The sequence below is a fragment of the Penicillium citrinum genome, assembly GCF_028827155.1.
Source record: "Penicillium citrinum strain IBT 23319 chromosome Unknown utg000012l:1.0-138595.0:1.0-138660.0, whole genome shotgun sequence".
Lineage (NCBI taxonomy): Eukaryota > Fungi > Ascomycota > Eurotiomycetes > Eurotiales > Aspergillaceae > Penicillium > Penicillium citrinum.
This window is the reverse complement of record NW_026622697.1, coordinates 1-20,712: the sequence shown is the minus strand read 5'-3', so window position 1 is coordinate 20,712 and position 20,712 is coordinate 1. Positions and strand designations below refer to the sequence as shown.

The 20,712-nt window shown below is 45.6% G+C and overlaps 11 protein-coding genes across 11 annotated transcripts; 4 read left to right on the top strand and 7 right to left on the bottom strand.

The window, feature by feature from the left end:
• Positions 1-450: 450 nt before the first annotated feature.
• Positions 451-1,626, bottom strand: N7469_011645 (uncharacterized protein; the record flags this gene model as incomplete). The annotated part of the gene is made up of 1 exon (XM_056650550.1): positions 451-1,626. One exon carries the CDS (start codon positions 1,624-1,626, stop codon positions 451-453), a length of 1,176 nt encoding a protein of 391 aa, XP_056494906.1.
• A 409-nt stretch (positions 1,627-2,035) lies between these two features.
• N7469_011644 (uncharacterized protein) lies at positions 2,036-3,413 on the bottom strand (the record flags this gene model as incomplete). The annotated part of the gene is made up of 2 exons (XM_056650549.1): positions 2,036-2,923; positions 2,979-3,413. 2 exons carry the CDS (start codon positions 3,411-3,413, stop codon positions 2,036-2,038), a joined length of 1,323 nt encoding a protein of 440 aa, XP_056494905.1.
• Positions 3,414-4,518: 1,105 nt separating this feature from the next.
• N7469_011643 (pectinesterase family protein) lies at positions 4,519-5,577 on the bottom strand (the record flags this gene model as incomplete). The annotated part of the gene is given in 4 exon segments (XM_056650548.1): positions 4,519-4,867; positions 4,939-5,204; positions 5,223-5,425; positions 5,490-5,577. 4 exon segments carry the CDS (start codon positions 5,575-5,577, stop codon positions 4,519-4,521), a joined length of 906 nt encoding a protein of 301 aa, XP_056494904.1.
• Positions 5,578-7,747: 2,170 nt separating this feature from the next.
• On the top strand, positions 7,748-8,359 carry N7469_011642 (uncharacterized protein; the record flags this gene model as incomplete). The annotated part of the gene is made up of 1 exon (XM_056650547.1): positions 7,748-8,359. One exon carries the CDS (start codon positions 7,748-7,750, stop codon positions 8,357-8,359), a length of 612 nt encoding a protein of 203 aa, XP_056494903.1.
• Positions 8,360-9,860: 1,501 nt separating this feature from the next.
• Positions 9,861-10,553, top strand: N7469_011641 (uncharacterized protein; the record flags this gene model as incomplete). Its single annotated transcript, XM_056650546.1, has 1 exon — positions 9,861-10,553. The coding sequence occupies one exon, from the start codon at positions 9,861-9,863 to the stop codon at positions 10,551-10,553; it is 693 nt and encodes a 230-aa protein (XP_056494902.1).
• Positions 10,554-10,718: 165 nt separating this feature from the next.
• On the bottom strand, positions 10,719-11,873 carry N7469_011640 (uncharacterized protein; the record flags this gene model as incomplete). Its single annotated transcript, XM_056650545.1, has 2 exons — positions 10,719-11,114; positions 11,196-11,873. 2 exons carry the CDS (start codon positions 11,871-11,873, stop codon positions 10,719-10,721), a joined length of 1,074 nt encoding a protein of 357 aa, XP_056494901.1.
• A 2,403-nt stretch (positions 11,874-14,276) lies between these two features.
• N7469_011639 (alpha/beta hydrolase) lies at positions 14,277-15,364 on the top strand (the record flags this gene model as incomplete). The annotated part of the gene is made up of 2 exons (XM_056650544.1): positions 14,277-14,677; positions 14,758-15,364. 2 exons carry the CDS (start codon positions 14,277-14,279, stop codon positions 15,362-15,364), a joined length of 1,008 nt encoding a protein of 335 aa, XP_056494900.1.
• A 456-nt stretch (positions 15,365-15,820) lies between these two features.
• Positions 15,821-16,452, bottom strand: arp1 (scytalone dehydratase arp1; the record flags this gene model as incomplete). The annotated part of the gene is made up of 3 exons (XM_056650543.1): positions 15,821-16,222; positions 16,293-16,348; positions 16,401-16,452. 3 exons carry the CDS (start codon positions 16,450-16,452, stop codon positions 15,821-15,823), a joined length of 510 nt encoding a protein of 169 aa, XP_056494899.1.
• Positions 16,453-17,061: 609 nt separating this feature from the next.
• arp2 (hydroxynaphthalene reductase arp2) lies at positions 17,062-17,929 on the top strand (the record flags this gene model as incomplete). Its single annotated transcript, XM_056650542.1, has 2 exons — positions 17,062-17,833; positions 17,892-17,929. 2 exons carry the CDS (start codon positions 17,062-17,064, stop codon positions 17,927-17,929), a joined length of 810 nt encoding a protein of 269 aa, XP_056494898.1.
• Positions 17,930-18,364: 435 nt separating this feature from the next.
• Positions 18,365-19,230, bottom strand: N7469_011636 (DUF202 domain-containing protein; the record flags this gene model as incomplete). Its single annotated transcript, XM_056650541.1, has 3 exons — positions 18,365-18,451; positions 18,509-18,792; positions 18,894-19,230. 3 exons carry the CDS (start codon positions 19,228-19,230, stop codon positions 18,365-18,367), a joined length of 708 nt encoding a protein of 235 aa, XP_056494897.1.
• Positions 19,231-19,986: 756 nt separating this feature from the next.
• Positions 19,987-20,589, bottom strand: N7469_011635 (YoaK family protein; the record flags this gene model as incomplete). The annotated part of the gene is made up of 1 exon (XM_056650540.1): positions 19,987-20,589. A coding segment is annotated over one exon (603 nt), but the record flags the coding sequence as incomplete, so codon positions are not given.
• Between the last annotated feature and the right edge of the window lie 123 nt (positions 20,590-20,712).

The following is a 20,712-nucleotide window of genomic DNA, read 5'->3' as shown; positions in this document are numbered from 1 at the left end:
TACAAGCTGTGACAAACAAATCGCACAATTAGCTAGTTGCATTAGGCTCCCAGTATTAACCTAGGCCTTCGAATTTCCTTATGAAAATTAAGTTTTATTGAGAAATTGAATCTGGGATTGAATTTGCACTGATGCCGGGAGCAGCGAGACTGCCTCAATGTCACAATCCAAACTACGATCGTTCGAAACTCGTAGGTATTCCGGGTTTTGGTACAAAGAAAGTTGACAGATTAACAATTCTAATCAATCTGTTTCCTTGGGAGATATAATCTTGCACACTTTGACTATCCAGGTGCAAGGAATTGAACTAATGGAGTTTCTCTAATACATCAACTAACATGGCCTGCGACAGTGGTGATTCAACAACTGTCACGACCCCAAAAAAATGGCTGCCAGAAATAAATTCCAGAGCATTAGAATCGCTTTTTAATAACGAGTGTGGCATTGTAGCTATTCCTTGGGCTTCGGCCAGCCGTCTACATCCCCAAACCATCGAGATCGATAGATCTCGTCCCCTTTATTGATCATGTGTCGCAGACCTCGAGTCACCAGACTTGTGTGCATACCTCTGAACTCTTGCCAGAGAGCTTGGACGTAAATGAAGCTCCCGTCAGGAGCAAGGCTGAAACTTTTTAGGTCCGATAGGGGTAGATCCTCAAAGCCCCCGTCACGATTGTAACCATGGCGTTCGTCAGTCGTGACCTCAAAGCCCTTCATATACCGCCGTATCACCTCCTCGTTGTCGGCTATAAACCTACCAGATTCTATATCAAACTCATGCAAGCCACGGTCGTCCGACATGAGGAATTTGCGTTGGTTGGGAACAGGTACAAGGTCATGCGGTCCAGCCCACCACGAGTAATTCTTGCCCCATTGAATATCCATGTCTTGAGGCCGTGGAAGGGAATAAAAGTAAGTCCGATCTTCATGCAAGCGTCCCGTTGTTGAATCGAAGGGATATCCGCGAATCACACCTCGTGCTGGCACATCGTCGGACCCGTCTGCTGCATAATCGGTCCCTGCTGCCCATAGCATTTGGCCATGTTCATCCCATATTAGGCCATGGATGGCTCTAAGGCCGGTAATATTCTGTAATAAATGGGGATTGTCCGTCAATGGAGCATGACGACTCGCGTTATACACCAAAATTCCGTCCCATGGACGCTGCCCAGTTGTACCGATCGCCAGTCGTTCACCAGGGAGAGGCTCCACTGAATGAGCATTCCAGAGAAATTCGTTGTCACAGCAGACAGCGAAAGTTATAGATTTATCGGTGGACGGGTCTTCCGGAGTGTGATTAAGAACCATCACCAGATCACTGTAGATGGCGGCAACACTTGTTCCATTGCCCATCCATTTAATATCGGTCGCATCATCAGCCGAACTATACAGACAGCGCTTAAGACCCGGTGGAAGATCTTGAGTAACATCAAAACGCTCCCAGCTCCATCGAACAGTGCCTTTGCGGTCGTGTATTTTCAACAATGGTGGCTCACGATAAACACCGGTGATGATCTCATGCCATGGTTTGTTCTCCGGCCGTAGTGCTGGTTGGGGCTGAATATTTGGTGGAGTATACCCATCGAGGCCCAAAAACAGAAACATCCACCGGAGCATACTCTGCATGATACTAGATCTTGTAGGAAGCCCAGAGGCAGAATAGTTCACTCCAAGGCTTAAAGCGTAAGGGAAAGTAGACTGGGAAATAATAGTACATAATTCAGCCCTTGTTGGCTTCGGACGCATGTACCTTTGCCCCTCGAAGGATTCAACGCTCCCCTCTGTCCCCCAAAATCGACAATTGTCATAGGATGATATGGAATGTCATTTTCTTGGCGACGCGTGTCCTTCGGCTTTTATCGATCTGCAATCTGAACATCATTTCCACTACTTATTTGGGTAGTGGATGACTACTCCGTACATAGTTTTAATTAAATGAGGTAGCTTGAAATCTGCTGGCGTAAGTATTAAGACCCTAGTGTACTTAAGCCATACCGCCACGATCATGCCATTGCTATTTCATAGTCCCCCGTAGTTATACCATTGCTCCAATACTGGATTGTAAAATGGAAAATATAACATCGCCTAGTATGGGCACCGCTCCTTTGCCAATTGAAGCCAAAACCACGTCTTCTTTACGGCAGCCCCTTTGGACAGTAGACCCATTCAACCGTTCACGAAGCCACTCCAAAGCGCCAACCGACCCAATAATTCCTTCGGTCTCGTGGTTTCCTATTAAATTCCGATGATATTCAATGTCAACCCCGTTGGAACAATACATTTTGACTAAATAGTCCGTATCCGCAATCGGGCTGATCTCGTCGTCAACCGCTTTGTAAATGAACAAGGGTGCAGTTGGGATACCGTGAACTCCCATTTGACCGGACCATGCAAAAACAGACCGAGGTACAACTTGTTCAAACGATGTTTCTTTATCTTTAAAAAAGCTGTACAAATCTTCCATTGTCGTTTTCCCGTTACAGTTGCCTGCAATTTCGTAAAATTCATCAGACTTGGAAGGTAGGAGGTTGTCATTCATCCAATCGGTGAGATTCGGATATGCCTTTGCCATACCATATAATCCACGATAAGCTAAACTTGCATAAATCCCCTTGTGAATGGTGTCAAGTACAGAGGTGACATTTGGTGTTAGACCTCCTAGGGCAACACCAACAAAGCTAATCTCGGGCGCATAAGTAGGCTGGAGTTCTGCAGCCCAAGAGCAGGCCAAGGCACCACCAGAATACCCCCAGAGAGCATATTGTGGGTTCTTTGATAATCCAACCTCCGTTCCTTTACGCAGGACTGCACGTAACGAGTCTAGAACAGCATGTCCCGACTGAAGTCCGACCGTATACTGTGCATCAAGACCCTCGTAATCGGTAGTCAAGACATACCAGCCAAGATTCAATGCGGATGCCATCTGCATCTAATAAGATACTATGACGGTCAAAGGGAGACGTGGGATTTATGCTTACGAAGGCGATATCGAGAGACACATTAAGTTTCGATATGGCAGACTCTCCACCTTCGTTCTTGGCCCGAATGGTATATGACGGGCTACAATCAACCGATGCGCTGTCATAGAATGTTTGATATCCGAGTAGTTTGGTCGAATCTGCATTGAAAGGTTCAATCAGTGTTGCAGCAGATGCAACAGCATGTCCAAGGTTGTCTGTCGTCCGAAACAGATATTGGGTTATGGACTTCACTGAGACATTGACGGGCAATGATGTGAAGGACTCCAGCTGCGGAGTTACATGGCGAGATCGGATCACCTCTCCATTTACGTAGCGACCGATATCGTTTGGTTGAAAATACCAGGAGTCTTTCGATGGAGGTACAATAGACGCAACATCTGCAACCAAATTCAAAAAGCAAATGCAAAATAGCCCAGGCCTGCTAAGTCGCATTTTAATTGATTACCACGTTTGGATCGAGGTCAGGCTCCTCTAATTCGACGCGACGAGGCCGAACTTCACCGACACAATCAAGCTCGACATGTCCCCTCATGACAAGCATGTTACTTATCAATTCTACGAGCACCGTAACATCTCACCCAGGGCTATTTTCCGGAAAGAAGATGACGTTTTACCCAAGTAGATGAACAAGGCGAGGCTGTCGATCTTAAGCTAACACTTGGAGAATAGTCACGTTCACACTAACCCAGCCAATACAAGACGATCCTGACATGCAACCCCGCTATGGGATGCGTTTACTGAAGCACTATGAGGTGTTTATGCATATTATATACAAATAACATCGCACAGACCTACAATTCCGGGTTTGATATATTATCAAACGTAAAGTGGGGTTTTGCCGATTTGCCTATTGAAGCAAAATTATACTACTACGTGTATGACCTGTAGTAGAATCAGGATGTCGTACTAAGCTAATATCCACAGTATCCCTGACATCACTCTATCCATAAATTGAACCGGCTGTGTAGCTATTTCATAATCGAGAATTAGTCTGTCCTATATATGAAAGAATGTCATCCGTGCTAGCTTCACTCTTTCAGGGGTTATACAAATTTAGTGTCCGTATGGTCCGATGTTTCGTATCCAAGTCCCTGTATCGGAGTTTTCATAGTATCATGCTGTAACTATATGACCTGGGACATAATCACTTCGAAATACAATAGTAGAGGGGAAATAATTGCTAGTCGGCGACGTTGTAACGAATGAATAGAAAATTCCAAGCACTTGTAATATCATATCCGAAGAAAAAGAACATCATATTATCGGTACTCTATATTCTAAGGTCGAGGTTTGAACAGTCTGAATGCAACGTCAAAAAAAACACTTTTCAAAGCTGCGCCGTAGCACAAAAGCAAACAAAAGCAAAAATAGAAAAGCACAAGAACAAGAAATGAGATAAAAAGATTAAACGAGCTACGATACATTAAGGTCAAAGAATGAAAGATAGGTAAGGAATCAGTCATCGGGATGAGAACACACCAGACTCATGAAGAACGACAGTAGGAAAGTCCCTCTGGAGTGCGCGTCACTACTTCGGTCACGGTTGTATAGATTCCAATGTCCTAGTTTGGGTGGAAGTTGGAACGGAAGTAATTGTCATGAAAGCTGCCGTTTGTGTACTCGTCACGATAGAGGCCGATGTGAGGCCAGGCAATGTCACGGCAAATTTCGGCTTTTTCGTCTCTGCTATTGTCGTCGTGGATGGGAGTATGGTGGTCGTGGTATTCACAGTAACAGTCACAATATTGGTGGTAGTTTTGGTAGATCCATCCACGGTAACCGTGGAGGTAATTGCTTCTGTCGCCCTAGTCGTAGCACTGGAAGGAACTTGAGCTTCCGACTTTGTATTTGTGGCTGTGATAAACCAAGAGATATGCTGCATCGATCTATGATGGTTGTTGAGTTCAAGAGAATACCATCTCTTGTCTTCCCCTGTGCGTATATGACCCGGACTGACTCGCCAAGCAGCATAATTGGCGTATTGAAGATATAAAACGTCGCTGTCCCCTCAACGGTGGTGTCGGAAGCCTTCATAAAACTGTTCGCGATTATGGCTATGCCTTGGTTGGCCACAAGAGCTCCACCATTTGGTGAAAGAAATTGGCAACTGTAAAAGCCATTCTTCGTTCCAGCAATCCTTGCCGCGCTCCCGGAGCCGGTGTTGACGAAATTTATATTTTTGAAATCGATGCCAGCGCTGGCCGATATGCTAAGGGCGGAGTCCTTCCCGGATATACTTACCTCATTCTGTGAACAATCGTTCTCGTTCTTACTTTCAGCAACCACAGTTATTGGCGCTGTAGCAGATATCGTAACTGCTGAATAAGTTCCGGCTAAAACAGTGACCGTAGGAATGTCATGCGTTTGGGCGTACGAGGCGGCATCTCCGATCTGTGTGAGGGCCCCGGCGCTATCTGTTGCAACTGTGATTGCTGCTGCCGAAGCTGCGAAACAAAAAAGAGGTGAGGATCCATGGCGATCTATTTGTTTCAGATAGGAAAATCTTACCGGCCGAAGGCGCAGAAGTGGCGATTTCAGTCGATGTCGTTGTTTCAGTTACTGAAACAGTCGCCTTCGGTATCGTTGGATTATGCATATCCTGGATCTTGGGCCATACAGATCGCCAAGGTACGCTCGATCTGGAAAAGCCCCAAATAGTTGTAACGATGGTAAGACTTCTGGGTATCTAGGATTTGCCGACATGAATTCCGATCCAATTTCCGAGGGCATTTACCTTATTCGGGAAATCCGATTTGCTTTCATTAATGAAATGACGGTATGTACATAATGTAGGTCATTATGGTCCACTACGAGTCTCTATGCTTCTGGAGTCTGTCTGTTTACGTGACAATTCTAATCTCCTTTATACAGTAATGTACTATATGTTAGTTTTGATAAACATATCAAAGGCATGATTGTATATTATTTGAGCTGAAATTATCAGCTCGGATTTTACGGACGTCAATAATTACAAATCGTCGATGTCAGCCCATTTGCCGACTTTTCTTCAGAGCATCGTGCAATTTACCTCGTTTAGTTGTAATTATTAATTTTATGGGAGCTTTTTGCAATTAGTTCATGTTTGCAATTTATTGATTCGGCTTTTTTTTCATTTCAAACGATCTCCGATTTCAATATCAGCAACAACGGGCTGCCTTACGACTCTTATTAGTCGGGGATCCCTGTGTATGCTCATGGATGCTTAGGGTCAGTGTGGTCATTTAGCCGGGATTAATTGATTTTGGGATTTGCCATCTAAGCCCGGCACTTTCAGTACTTTTTAGCTTTGACCAGAATCTTCAATGAAACCTCGTCAATGCCGAAGTTCACTTTACATCTGTTCCCCCTTACTTTACTTCGGGGATTTTGCTTTTTTATTAACGCATTACAGTAGATGCGCCCTCCAGAACAGACACGTAGCGTCTGACATGACCCAAGTTGAGGTCAAGCTCTCTCCAGGGTTAAAGGTTCTTGTTGAGATGTATCATCAATCGCTTACGAGTAGAAGTATTGCTAGTAGGATACTAGTCCCACCGACTCCAATTTCCTTTTAAAAATTTGGCAACCTTCCATCATTTAGGACGTACAAGTCAATTCAGAATCAATAAACCTTCGGAGAGGTCCGTAATGGCGTAACACTAGTAAGCTGATGCTAACTAATAGTCGTCCTAGTGTACTAGACAGAGCATAGGTGAACCTTGGATTCGGAAACACTTTGTGGAATCAACGCATAATCTGGGATTGGCATTCGCCGAGCTTTTAATGTATTTTCGACCTTACTATACTTCATAGTATAAGTAATAGTACCACGAATACCGGCAACTATTAGGATGTTGAGTTTTACGTAGGCAAAGGAATAAATATTTATACTAGGCAATTTCACGCTCGTATTATGGACTGGGAGTATCGATGTACACATCTGGAGTTTGATGAAGCATCTTATAGTGCCCAAATGCTATTGATTTTCAGTGTACAACGACTGGAAATGCTAGTAATGTTTTCGATCAAAAGACAACACAGTAAACTCCCGAACCAAAGCTGCTACTCTAGCTAACTAACACAAAGGGAAAACTGCTCCAGTGGTGTCTTTAATGATATTAGTAGTAAGTTCGTTAAATTGATTGTGCCAACCTTGGCACAACCAATATAATCAATCCCGGGCTTCGTTCGTCTATGCGATATCACCTGGTATTATATAAACCTTTATATATTTTGGAAAGTATTCAGCTCCTATAAAATAACCACTACAATAGTGAGTAGTAGTGTACTACTAGTACTAGTAGGTGGTTTTTGATGCTATCAGGTAATAGTGGTACCTACCTACTCGTAGTTCATATGTGCTAGCTAGTTGCTTTAGTACTTAATCCATTGAGTACTCTTCTACTGCGTAGTACACCACGTTGACTCAAGCCTGGATGGCTACATTTCGCCACTTTTCCCACTTGCCTCTCATGATAATCGTGATTTTCATGGTGGGGGCCATCTTTGAGACGATGATGATTGGCCAAGGGGTCTCGTCAAGCCTGAAAGCCAATGTGGGGGCTGCAAAGGTGTACATTGCAGTACGTCACATTCTCATTGAAGACATAAAATAGAAGGATCGGCTTAATAGCACATTCACCCTGCAAGTCTATCTCAATTTTGATTTCTGTATGTACAATGCTGTACATCCGAACCAATCGGATCATACTTATCACCCAGAAAATTGTGTCCTAGTCTGTACAAGCATAGACGACCTAGTACAGTACCTAATTCATTTACCAACAATGCCGACTCGCCAATTCGTCGTCGAAGAATCCTGGGGGCCCCATTACAATGCAGTCAGCATTAACGGGGACAGCTTTCACCACCGATTTTTCATCCAAAACTTCCCTCATGATCCTAAGAAACCAGATCTAGTCCTTCATGATACCGACGCTGATGGGCCGACTTTGGGGCTGGCCCAATTCCGAGGTCTTTCGTCGAATTGTGATATTCGACTGGAAAATAGTGATGCTGGGATTCAGCTTTCTAAGCAGGGCCTTATCTCTCCATCATACAAATTTCAAATGCTCATAAATGGAGAGAGGAGATATCTTGTTTGGAAAAAGACACGGTCGTTGGGAAACCATCATTCTCCGCATGGCAATATTAAACTGGTGGACGAGAAGACCAACGAAGCTTTAGCAGTCTTCTCCCGAGATGGATTTGTCTTTGTCCCTGGTTGTTTAGATATTTTTGGCGCGTATGATGATTACTTCGATCAAATAGTCTTGCTGACAGGGCTGGCCGTGCGAGAGCAACAGCGTCGCCAATCTACTAGGTCTGTACGCGCTGGTCGTGATAATGTGTACACGATGGGTGCAGCCGGAGGTGGTGCGGGTGGAGGAGGTTCATAGCTCATGACTCTGCCATAAGTCAATCGAGGCCATTCAATTGTCATCGTGTATGATCTTCAAGTTTTTCAAACTGTGACGCCCCGGGTGTAAACATATTAGTATCTCATTCTACCAAACGTTGGCACTTGTAATTAGTGGACGGCTTTGCTTGGTTCATGGCTTCGTTGCGTCAACCATGGACTTATTGGCTGCACAGATCGCTTCTCCCCTCAATCAGTCGGCTCAGAACCCGATTCCCGCAAGCTTTATCCGATGGAGTAAAATATCCCCACTACTCATCATCTACCGCTACAGCCTGCGGGGTCTTTTTTTGTTACACCATCCCCATAACGGATTATCGACTATACAATATATATATCCCAGGATAACGACTTGCAGAATACTCACTCTATGTCGAACCCATTTCTTGCCAATGAACCTCCAATATATTCCCAGTCACGGAGAAAGAGAACCAGATCGGGTTGTTGGACCTGTCGTAACCGGTATGGGATTGGCCACCGATAGAGTCGTTTGTCATTCACGATTATACTAATTTGGATATGTGTATCACACATCCTACTGTAGCAAAAAGAAATGTGATAGCGCGACTTTCCCATGTCCCAGTTGTATAAAATTAGGCCTCGAGTGTGATAGAGCAGTAAAGCTTGTGTGGGAGGATGATGCAAGGAGGAAAGGAATGCAACGGCGAGGTCCACGAAAAACAATCCCAATACCCCCGGTATCGAGACCACAGTACATCGTGCCCACTTCGAGATCGGGATCGAGCGATCGAGATCACGATCTCATCAATGCTCAAGACATTCCTCATTCATCTTCGGAGGTCGAGTTGAAGAAGGCGCTTGTGGCACCGCTCCAGCCTTGCGCACTTGCAGGACTGACAATCCATGAATCTTTTCTTTTGGACCACTACGTCCAGAGATTTTCGCGTACCTATCCGACATTCTCAGGCCCATCTAATCCATTTCTCTCAATTCTCCTCCCCTTAGCAACACAGCACCATGCAGTGATGAGCGCGGTTCTGGCCCTAAGTGGAGCCCAGTTTGAAGGCCATACGGACACTGGAATCCTGAAAGCAACTCTTCGCGCACGCCATCGAGCACTGGAAGACTGTAGAGCTCTCTTGCATTGCTTGAGCTCTATAACGAACCAAAATTGTCGGAGTTTTTCAAATGCTTCTGGGATGGAAATATCACAGACCACCGACATTTTATGCACCTTGGCATGTTGCATCTGCCTTCTACTTTATGAGAAGATAGTCGGGGATGGGAAGGCCAATTGGATGCCACATTTGAACTTCTTAGCCCAAGTTTTTGATCGACTCGACGTCCCTGGAAACAATCAGATCCTTCAGTCTATTAAGAGCGGAGATCAGCAAAAGGCTGCCTTTGACTTCATTCATCATTTGTTCTTGTATAACGACTTGGTGCATTCTACAGCCCGAAGGACATCAACCCTCTCTACATTCTACCTCCGTTCACTCGCTGAATGTGAAGTCGTATATATGGCTCAGTTGCCCACGAATACTATTCAAACCCCTTCAGAACGGCATGTTAATAAGACCGCGCACAGCCGTTTTTATTACCCTTATCTGGTGGCGAAGATCAGCGCTGGGGACGAAAATGTCTCTGATGCATGTATCGATGCCTGGGATGGGCGGCTTGATTGGCTCCCCAGCCTCTCAGTGTTAGGTCTTCAGGATTCACTCAAGTTATTGCCCACCACTAGAGGCAAATGGAGAACGGAGGAGAAGAATAATCTCCAAACACCCAATGAATTTGACCCGCACCAAAATTCTCTGACGATAGCTATCTACCGCGAAACGGCCAAGGTGTATCTAAGACAATGTTTACGCTGCCAGCAAGGACATGCAACGACACCTCAGTCAGGATTGGCACCGGTAGACCTAGCCTGCCATACTACATTCCTTATTTCTCAATTACCACACGGCTCCGGCTACGAATCTTCTTTACTTTGGCCAATCGGCATTATTGGTCCTGAGTTGACTCTTGCAAAAAGTACTGAACGACAGTATCTCCTTGACCGACTACGAGCCTTAGAGCAGCGTTTCCAAATGAAACACTTTCAACGCGTCCGGGAAGCTCTCGTGGAAGGGTGGAATTGGCCTTCTAGTAGGCCCAGCCCTAACAATTCACATGGTCAGCGATTTAATGCCGATATATTCTTGTTCGGATAAATTGGAGACCTTGAAGACATGACTTACTACTACTAAACTATCGCCGCATTGTAATAGCACATGGGCATACTGCTATCGGGACGTAGAGATGTTATTTTTCCCTCCATGATTCAGGGCTGAACACTACTATCTACAATATGGTAGGATAACATTTAGGTAGCACCTCTAATCCAACGGCCGCATCTCGTATAGCGTTTCTCTCATATATTTCATCTGACCACCCATCCAAGCTTCAATTGCCTTTAAATCCACAGTCTCAAGTCGACATAGACCCTGTTTTCCATCTGGGTCAGAAGCTTTCACATTCTGCTCATACTTCTCCCGTAGCTCCTTTGCGGCAATCTGTGCGCGCTGAGCAAGTACCTCCAGTCGATATGTTGTCCACTGGTAATAAAGCTCCGTCAAATGTGATTTGTTCCTGATATTTGCGTTGGTTGTTTCATCCAAGAGAGTTGGGTTTCTTGGTCTAAATGAAGTCACGATCGTAATCCGCTCCGGTATATTTGCAGCCGGGGCTGCAGTGTGTGTGATATATCGACCCTGCAAGATCACAGCTGAACCCTGTGGTACTCATGCCCTAGTTAATGACCATTCATTCTCGGATATTTTTCAACTCGTGGAATAAAGACGGAAAATACGAACCATTTGTGGGGCTTTGACTTTCAGAGTCGATCCATCCGCCTTCAGAAGCTCTGTCTCTCCACCAACCATGTGCTGTGCGTCCGAAAGCATCACGACACATACAAAAGGATGGGAGTCACGATGCCATTCAATGATTGGCTTACTCTGGCCGGTCACAACTCGAGTCCTTGGCTTCTCTTTCTCAAATTCAGCAATGGCTTCTTCAGTAGCCGCCGGTGGCTCAACTGGTGTGTTCCGTACTGCATCAAGACCACCTGGACCCAGTTGGACATTTGTGTGACTAGTCTCATAGTCCATCGCAGGGACGAGGTCAACACCAGCATTCTTGCTAATAATTTGCAAAACCTCCGGAGAGTTCCAAAACTCGTGGACAAAGGATGCGTAACGAGGTACCATGCCCCGGATTTGAACAGATCCCGGCCTAGTATGATGCATGCAGTTATCTAGAACATCCTTGCTGAAAATGTCACGTCTATGCTGAAGCACCGCATCACGAGAGAGTAGAGAAAAAGGCTCTGTAGATGCTAATGGGGATAGCTCAGTCGGGTCATGTCCTAGATCTTGCATTTGGAGAACGTCAGATGGTGGCTGGTAAGCCAGGTGTTGCTTAGCGTCGAACTTGACTGATGCATTGTTGCCTTTAGGGGCGCTATCGTCCGTGAAAATAGGTGGAGCCATGATCATGAGCAAGTCGGGATATGAATGCGGCAAATCGAATACTATTCTGGGTTTTCGGATGAACGAGTTTATCTCTGCTCCAAGATACTCCAACTTTAACAGCGTGAGTTATCTGCATACTTTATATTAACCCTTGAACAGGTACAACTGACAGTGAAGATGAACTATCAGGACAGGCCCATTTCCCAACTTGGTTATTCAAACCGCGGTATCCAAATGAAAGTCATTGTGTCTGATCAGAAGCATTTATACCAATGACTATATCATGGCCAGATTGATGTTCTGGTCTGGTCTGATCCTTCAATGTGGGCCTTGCGTAGATTCTAACCAGAAGGAGTAATTCCTGCCGCCCAATTATAGCCAATGATTATCTTTCCAAAATAAGGGGATTTAAACCGCGCAGAGTTGACAGGGAGGTCCAGGGCGTATCAGACCGCTTCATTGCAGATAAGAAGAGACATTCTTGAAATGTTCGGAAATATCACTATCCTGAGACCACCTCGAATACTGAGAGAGCGCGAGGGATTCAAGATAGGAGTATCATCGACAGGAACTCAGGGGGGGTATCGGTTACTATTCAACAATTCGATGGACCGTCGCACTCATTGCCTAGGACCGTAAGAAATATCAAGATATTTTATGATTTCTGAAGGCAATAGCCTCCTGCTATCGGGAATTCCTTGTTTCTCCAATCACATCTTTGTACCTTAGTTCTTGGAGACACTATGCTGTCAATCACGGATTCTTTTCCTCAAAACAGCCAAATCAAGCCGCGTGTCTCCTAAACTAAGTTCTAAACGTTCAAATTTCGACTTTCAATTAAGAAACGAAGCTCGAAAGGTTTGAGGAAAATGTGAGGATCATAGGAGTAGTTTTGCGAACACAGTGAAGTCACTACCTCACCACCGCTCAATTTCTTTCAACTTTTCATGGTCATTGTCTGTGAGCCGCGAAAGATTACTGCGCCTCGGTTAGTGTACTACTAGAAGAGTATTATACGGTATATACAAAATAGTAACAGCTGCTGCTATCCTAGGTAGTGCATTTTCTGTCCTTTCTGATATATCAGAACCTGGTCTTGCAGTATATCATCACCTCTCGCAGTCCTATCATCCCCGGTATCTTTGTTTTTTTTTCCATGTCTCTAATGGCTTCTTGGGTCACCGTTGGGCACCACGCACAAGTCTACACGTCAAAAGATCATGATCAGGATCGAGGCCTTCTTGACCTGCAAAGATAAGACAGTCGAACTAAGGCAGTTGAAGCAGGGAATTCCAATTATCATGGACTAGATACCCGGTACCTCACCGCGTCATGGCTTTTTTTTTCTACTTCTCGTATGGCTGCTTCGACCAACCTGATGCCTTTTTTTGTGGTGTGAGATCAGAATGGCATGTCCTCTATATAATTCATTCATCCCTATTGATCTGAGGGCAAATAGTGCCAGGTTGGGTAGTGGATCATTAAATGAGACACATCGTAATGGTGCTATTGAAGCTGTTTGTGGTATACCAGCCTCAGTTAGCAGTGGGTTCACTGTCCTTGCGAATCGCGCGGTCGTGCCGCTGCATAAATGAATAGTGGAAGTGAAGGGAGTTGAAGATTGAATGACCTGCTAGAGCTATGATTATTGTATACATCGTAGTGCTTTACATCAAGAAGATAAATGAGATTAGACGAACTTGCGTGCGTGCAATCGTGTAAAGTGGTGGATTCTAGCTGTACCAATGTCACCGCTACGCGTAGATGCATCTTCTCGATGCAAGGGGAAGATAAAAGGCCTGAAGTTTCCAAGGTAAATGAATGAATGAGATGTACAGGTTTTGACTGTCATTCGAAAGTTAGGAATCGCACCATAGCAATATCCTGGTGGTAATGGGCACTTCAGTGTATGCTGTAGTATACAGTGGGTAACCCTAACTGCTCCTGCTACACCAACGTACTAGAAGCTTTGGTGAAAACTATTCAAATAATCCAAACCTCAACTGCTTATGATGATATTTACCTTCACTGCATTTCTATTCAAGCATTTTCTTCAGCTTCCTTGAATATTTTCAACCTATCAGTCCCACCTCGGAGAATCCCCGACTCGCCTATTCGCCTATTCGCCTATCTTCAATTTTAATTGCAGAGTCGTAAGGGCGTGTTGCATTTGCCGATCTTCCCCCCCTTCTTCGCCTTCGTAAAAGATGGCGCTGGTGGACCCTCGACATGCTCTCGAGCCTCTTTTCCCATGATTGCCCCTCGTCTGGCACTCCCCGCAATCCCGTGGTCGCGTGGGGGGTGACTCCATCTACAACTGGAATACTCTTTATGAGTCTATACCCCCCCCGCATTTCGTCTTCAATTCTACTTTGTTTTCTTATATCCTCCTATTTGAGACTTTAATTTGGTTCTCACATCATGGCCGGCCCACAACCTCCGTATCCTCTTCATGAGTCCGTTAAGGACCTGTTAGATCCCGAGTACGTCGCCTTCTACAACGAACATGTCATCAACAAGCAGCAAGTTCACCTACAGCCCGTTGCTGCGTCGCGCACCGGTGGTGTCTTGATTCCCGGTGCAGGTCCAATGCTGGAAGTTGGTTCCACAAAGGATATTTCTGTTTCGCGCCGAGTCACGGAGGGTCCTTCTGTGCCAATTCGTGTCTTTACTCCGAAGGGAGATGCCCCTGCGGATGGCTGGCCGGTGATGCTGTATTTCCATGGTGGTGGCTGGGTTTTGGGCAATATTGATACCGAAAACGTTGTTTGTTCCAATCTCTGCGTTCGTGGGAACTGTGTCGTCGTAACTGTTGACTATCGGTAAGCTCGGACTTTCTCCCATTATCTTCCTTAGTGTAGGATCTTGGCTTTAATGGGGGATATTGTCTGACTTTTCCTAGTCTGGCCCCCGAGAATCGTTGGCCCGCGGCTGTTCATGACTGCTGGGAGGCTCTGCTCTGGCTGATCCAGGATGGCCCTTCGACAATTGCTATCGACAAGTCGAAGATTGCTACAGGTGGCTCTTCGGCTGGTGGAAATCTCGCGTCTATCATGACTCACAAGGCCTTGACTTTATCTCCACCTGTACACTTCAAGGCTCAACTGCTCTCGGTTCCAGTGACCGATAACACCGCCAATGTCGAGAACAATGAGTCCTACCGTCGATACGAACACACCCCGGCTTTGCCCGCGCCCAAGATGATCTGGTATCGTGATCACTACTTGCCCAATCACTCCGACCGTACCAATCCGGAGGCTAGCCCTTTATTCTATACTAGTGGTTGGGATCAGCTTCCTCCTGCCCTGGTGATGGTTGGCGAGTTGGATGTGCTACGAAGTGAAGGAGAGCAATATGCCGAGAAGCTGCAGAAGGCAGGCGTCGAAGTTGATCTTCAAGTCATGAAGGGAATGCCTCATCCTTTCCTGGCCATGGATGGTGCCCTATCAGAAGGCAAGCGATGCATCACTTTGATGTGTGATGCTCTTCAGAAGGCCTTTTGGAGTTAAGGTGAAGTAATTTCAGACTTGGAAATAGAAATAATTGCATAGACTTTAGATTATCCTAGAATGCTTTACGAGACAACCTCTTTTAGGTCTTTTGAGCCAACATGCACTCAATACGATTCAAATCATTCAAATCATTAGCGAAAAAGAAAATCAAGAAAGGGAGGAGGCTTTGTGAAACAAGATAGACCCATACTCTTTCCAAAGAACTCGAAACAATTAACCAATCCACCACTCGCATGTGGTCTATCTTTCAATATAGCATTACGATGGCCAGTATAACGAGTGCAGCTAGTACTATTTGGAAGGTTATCATCAAAACTTCGTGGGTATTTTGCATTCGACTGAGCATATACAGTGCGCAGTTTTTACCACTTGAATATCTGATTTAGCATTTTTCGTGCAACAAAGCGTGCATCGAGTCTCACTACCGCAAATGTCAATTTTAAGGCACAATAATCAGTCCAATCCACGGAAAACCTCATCGAATCGTAGTTCATTCCACCGAACGTTCGGCTTTAACCCAGCAAACTTCCAAACCCCATCGACCTTGCGATAATAATGCTCATTTGTTGCATGCGAATGTCCACGCAATTTGATCTCTCCCAAGCTGGCATCGGTATATACTTGATGGGCGGCACGAAGTTGATGATGACCAATAACCTCGGTGTCGGAGATCTTCTCCCACCAGGTTTGGCCAAGAAGGTGCTGTGTCTTGATAGTAGGGTCACCCAAAAAGCCTGGATGCGTAACCATGGCCATATAGTCCTCAGCGGACATATCATCCCATCTTTTGAGTCCAATCTTTGTATAGTCTACCGTCAGCGTTGGAGCGATGATGCTGCGCAAACGGTCCCAGTCCTAGTGAATCGCAATTAGCAAATCGATGACTTATTCTCGACGATAAATTCATCGATTGAGAGGACCATACCTTGGCGTCATAGCTATCGGCCCAATCGAATACCAGTTTGGAGAGGACCAAATAATCTTGGGATGTTAGTATAACTGTGATCTCCTTCGTTGGCAAGGCATAACGTACCTTGGAAGCTGACATCCAAGTTAGGCTGAGGGGTCTTGATAGCTGGAGACATGGTGTAATTTCAGATGGTTTCTCTACTGGAGCAGAAGTGATTTCGAAGATTTCAAGTTAAGTTAACGTCTAGGCTGGGCTTGTCGCGAAGGTATACCCTGTCAGGCGTCCACAAGGGTGTGCAATGTGAACACCCGGATTTGCCATCACGAATGCGGACTCGATCGAATCAGCCTCTGCTACTGGGAATGTGTCTTCGATGTCTATTCTTGGCGGAATGCTACCAAGATCTTGCGATGCGACATGCGAATCTCCAAACCGCGTGGCTGTCCGGATGCGGTAATAGGATTGTCCTTTTCTATCAATGAATTGTTCGCAAGCGGCCAATATTACCCACGCCATGGCATATCATGTCTTCCTTGTCAGCCAGTGAGTCCAAATGCGGACGAGCTGGCCTAATTAGTCGTGCTAAGATACAATACCACCCAGACTTGTTCCCCTTGGGTGGTGTCTTTTGAGTGGAGATATCTGATTTCAGTCAAATGGACCCAAGAATGGCCAATGTCTAGAGTATATACATGTTATAGGTTTCCACTAGTAGATTAATCTTGAGATTCCTCTTCATTCACCTGATTTCCTTCCACTCCCCACTCCCTCGAATATCATCACCATGGTTGTTAACAACCCGAACGCCAACTCCCAGCCCGAGCTCGCCGGTAAGGTCGCCCTCGTCACCGGCGGCAGTCGAGGTATTGGATCAGGAATTGTTCTTGAACTTGCCAAGAAAGGTGCTTCTGTGGCAATTAACTATGCCAGCAACCCAGTTGCAGCAGAAAAAATGGTCAATGAGGTCAAGGCTCTAGGAGTTCAAGCCGCAGCTTTCCAAGCCAACCTGACCAAGGTCGAGGCCATCGAAAACCTCTTCCGAGAAGTCGTCGCACACTTTGGACAATTGGACATCGTCGTGTCTAACTCTGGCACCGAGAAGTTCGTCCCCTTGGCCGATACCACCTTGGACGACTTCAACGCCGTCTTCGACCTCAACACCCGCGCCCAATTCTTCGTCGCCAAGTACGCCTACGACTACATTCAGCCGGGAGGACGAGTAGTCCTGATGTCTTCAATTGCCGCTGGTCTGGGTGTCCCCGGTCACTCACTTTATGCTGGCAGTAAGAGTGCCGTTGAGGGATTCACGCGATGTTTCGCCGCCGATTTCGGTAAAAAGCGATGCACTGTGAATGCGATCGCTCCAGCTGGTGTCAAGAGCGACATGTGGCTCAGTAATGCCTGGCGATATGCCCCTGGCTGTGACCAGGGCTCTTCACACGAGGAAATTGAGGCTGCCCTGGCGAATGGTAGCCCCTTGAAGCGGTGCGGTGTTCCGGAAGATATTGGTCGAATTGTGGCATTCTTGTCAAGCCCCGCGGGAGAATGGATCAACGGTGAGTTGGAATGTTGTCAATCGATCGCAGATTTGATCACAGCTAATCACAGACGTAGGTCAAATTTTGCCGTGCAATGGTGGTGCCAACATTTAAATCTAGTAGATTTGGGTACTCGAGATCTTCAATGGGGACTCGTGGTGTTTGAAGAGGAAGAGTGCAGTTAATGAAGTTTACAGTCGACCATTGGAGTATTCTTGAATTTATAAAAGAGAGATGACCATGCCATTTATTCGATTCATTCCACTTTGCTCTGTCCTGTTGTTTACTTACGCCCTGTAAGATTCCAATCTTAGCAGAAGGTTCTGGTATGATGCAAATCGAAGTCTCGAGTCGATTTGAAGAAACGTTCGTATATTGCATTTCCTATATATACTTCGCGAATTGAAGGTTTAAAATTAAATGTACAGCCATTCCAACTGAAGAGCATTCGTTTTCATTGCTGTCGTCAAGGATCAGATTAAGTCGGTTACATCGTAATGGTGTGTGTTTTTTTTTTTTTTGGATCGGGTTCAAACAGGTCGGCCCTGTTTAGAAGATACGCTTCATCACAGTGATGGGGTTCTGCTCTAGCTGAATGATGATAACAACACTGAGCACCAACGTAGTCAAAAGGATCTATTGAAGGTTAGAAAAAGCAATCGGAGGTCAAAAAAAAAAAGAGGAAGAACATACGAGAAATAAAAGAATGCCGACCGAATTGACCTCCCAGCCACCAGCATACACTTTGCCGAGGGAGACGGCACTCTGTTGACGCCAGAATCGATAAGCTCCGATTAAAGCAACGATAACAGCGACACAATGACAGGTGACCGAGAGCGGGATACCGACATCATAGAATTTTAAGCGGTCTTCCTGAGACTGAGATCGTTGCAGTCGGAAGAGTTGGGCTATCAACACCCCTTGCATGGCAATGACCACGGAAGTGCGGATGTAGGCGAGGAATGTTCGTTCCAGGGCTGAAAAGCACCATTAGCGGCCTGCATGCATGGTTGAATACATAACATGAAGAGATGAATGAACATGAAGAATTGAACAGGTCTCTCTTTCATCAACTTACCAAAATGATCCCGGTTGCTCTTCTGCGGTACGGTAAGAGTGACATTGTGCGTCCAGAAGTGACACACTCGACTCCATGGATGCTTGCCTTGATGAGCAGATGTGACACTAGCCCGAGAGCGTGTTCGACGAGTAGTGACTCGAACTTCTTCTCCGGATGAAGCGGATGGAGAGGAATAGTTCAGTTCATCATCTTCGCGGGTTTGTATCTCATGTAACTCCAAGGCCTCTCGGTCATCTCCGCGGTCATTCCCCGAGGGAACCGATGAGCGATGATTATTCAAGATAGCATTGGAAGGACGATCCGGGTCTACTGAAGGTTGAGATGAATCTGCCATAATGATGGAAGTCAATCCGAAGAGACCATCTGCTAAATTGAGTTGTAGTGGATCGAAACATGCGGTGACCTTTTTTTTTGGAGAGTTTGAGGAGTTTGCGGGGTTTCAATCGGGTTTGAAGCGGAAGTCGGCTGCCATTGCGGGTAAATAAGAATCTGGAAGATTATATTCAATAAAATAGAATGAATATTATTGAAATGAAAGCATTCAAGAGAAGAGAAGAAGAGAAGAGTAGATCTGATATCTGAATAGGTATTATAGTTCGTACTATGTACTACTAGGTATGGAAGATAGGATATACGCATTCGGGAGAACGAATGCAGATGGCATCTTTTAATCGGCGAATGTCGTGAGCAAATGCCAATTGGATTCGGCAATGGTCTCTTAAAAGGATCCACTGGAATGATATTGCCCTATTAAAGAGAAGAGATAAGAGCGTGAGAATGGGTCAGTGATCCACTGTGGATGATATTAATATCCAGTAGAGTAGAGCACTCCCGATAGAATAGAGATTGTGTATACAGTATTGATGATATGGATGATATTGATGATATGGATGATATTGATGATATGGATGATATTATATTCATGAATGATTGATAGAACAGTGTCATGTCCACTGTGGAGATGGTATGTATAATAGTGTATTATATAGTCTATAATCTATAGTCTCATCTAGCAATTCAATCAGCGATCAATCTGATCACTGCTCTTCTCTTCTCTTCTCTTTTCCTCCACTGATCTTCTTTTTCCCTGCTATTTTGGAGGCGCAGTCTTCCAAAATGCCCATCCGATGGCCACCAGATATTTCAATCCAGCGGCGAGCCACAGAGCGGACTCCATGCCACCGCTACTCCGACTCAACCATCCTCCGGCAATCGCACCCACCAACAAAGACACCACTCCTCCAACCCGACGATTACGCTTCACATTTCCTGTGGGGTTGTCCGTGATCTTCGGATCCGATGCAATATCAAAGTACACACTGGTCAACACCACCGTCGGAATCTCATTATACCCCAGAGAGCGACTGCAGGTCATGGCACCGGCGGACTGGAAGGCGAGAAGGCCAATTGGGATCAATTCCAGGAATAAGGGGCCACCATCTAAGCTCATATCATCGGCGGAGTGGGGGATCAGATCCGCCTCGATTAATGCGACCGCAATAATAATCAAGCTAGCTTGAATGAAGAACGAAACCATAAGAGTCCCACGACGTAGGGCCCCAACAGAGCGCATGACAAACGAGAAGATCATTGCGCCGGCGAAAAAAGTGACGATCGATACGAGGGATTTCAACCAACCCCATGGTTTACTCGCCGGTTGATTGGAAGCACCGAGACCGAGGAAGATGGTATTACCTAGATCATTCATAAAGCACCCAAGTCAGCTTGCGAGAAATCCCAGCATGAGGAAATGTGAGTAGTAGTAGGGGGGGTTGGGGGGGGGGATGAGGAGAGGAGGAAGCTGTGAAGAGAGAGA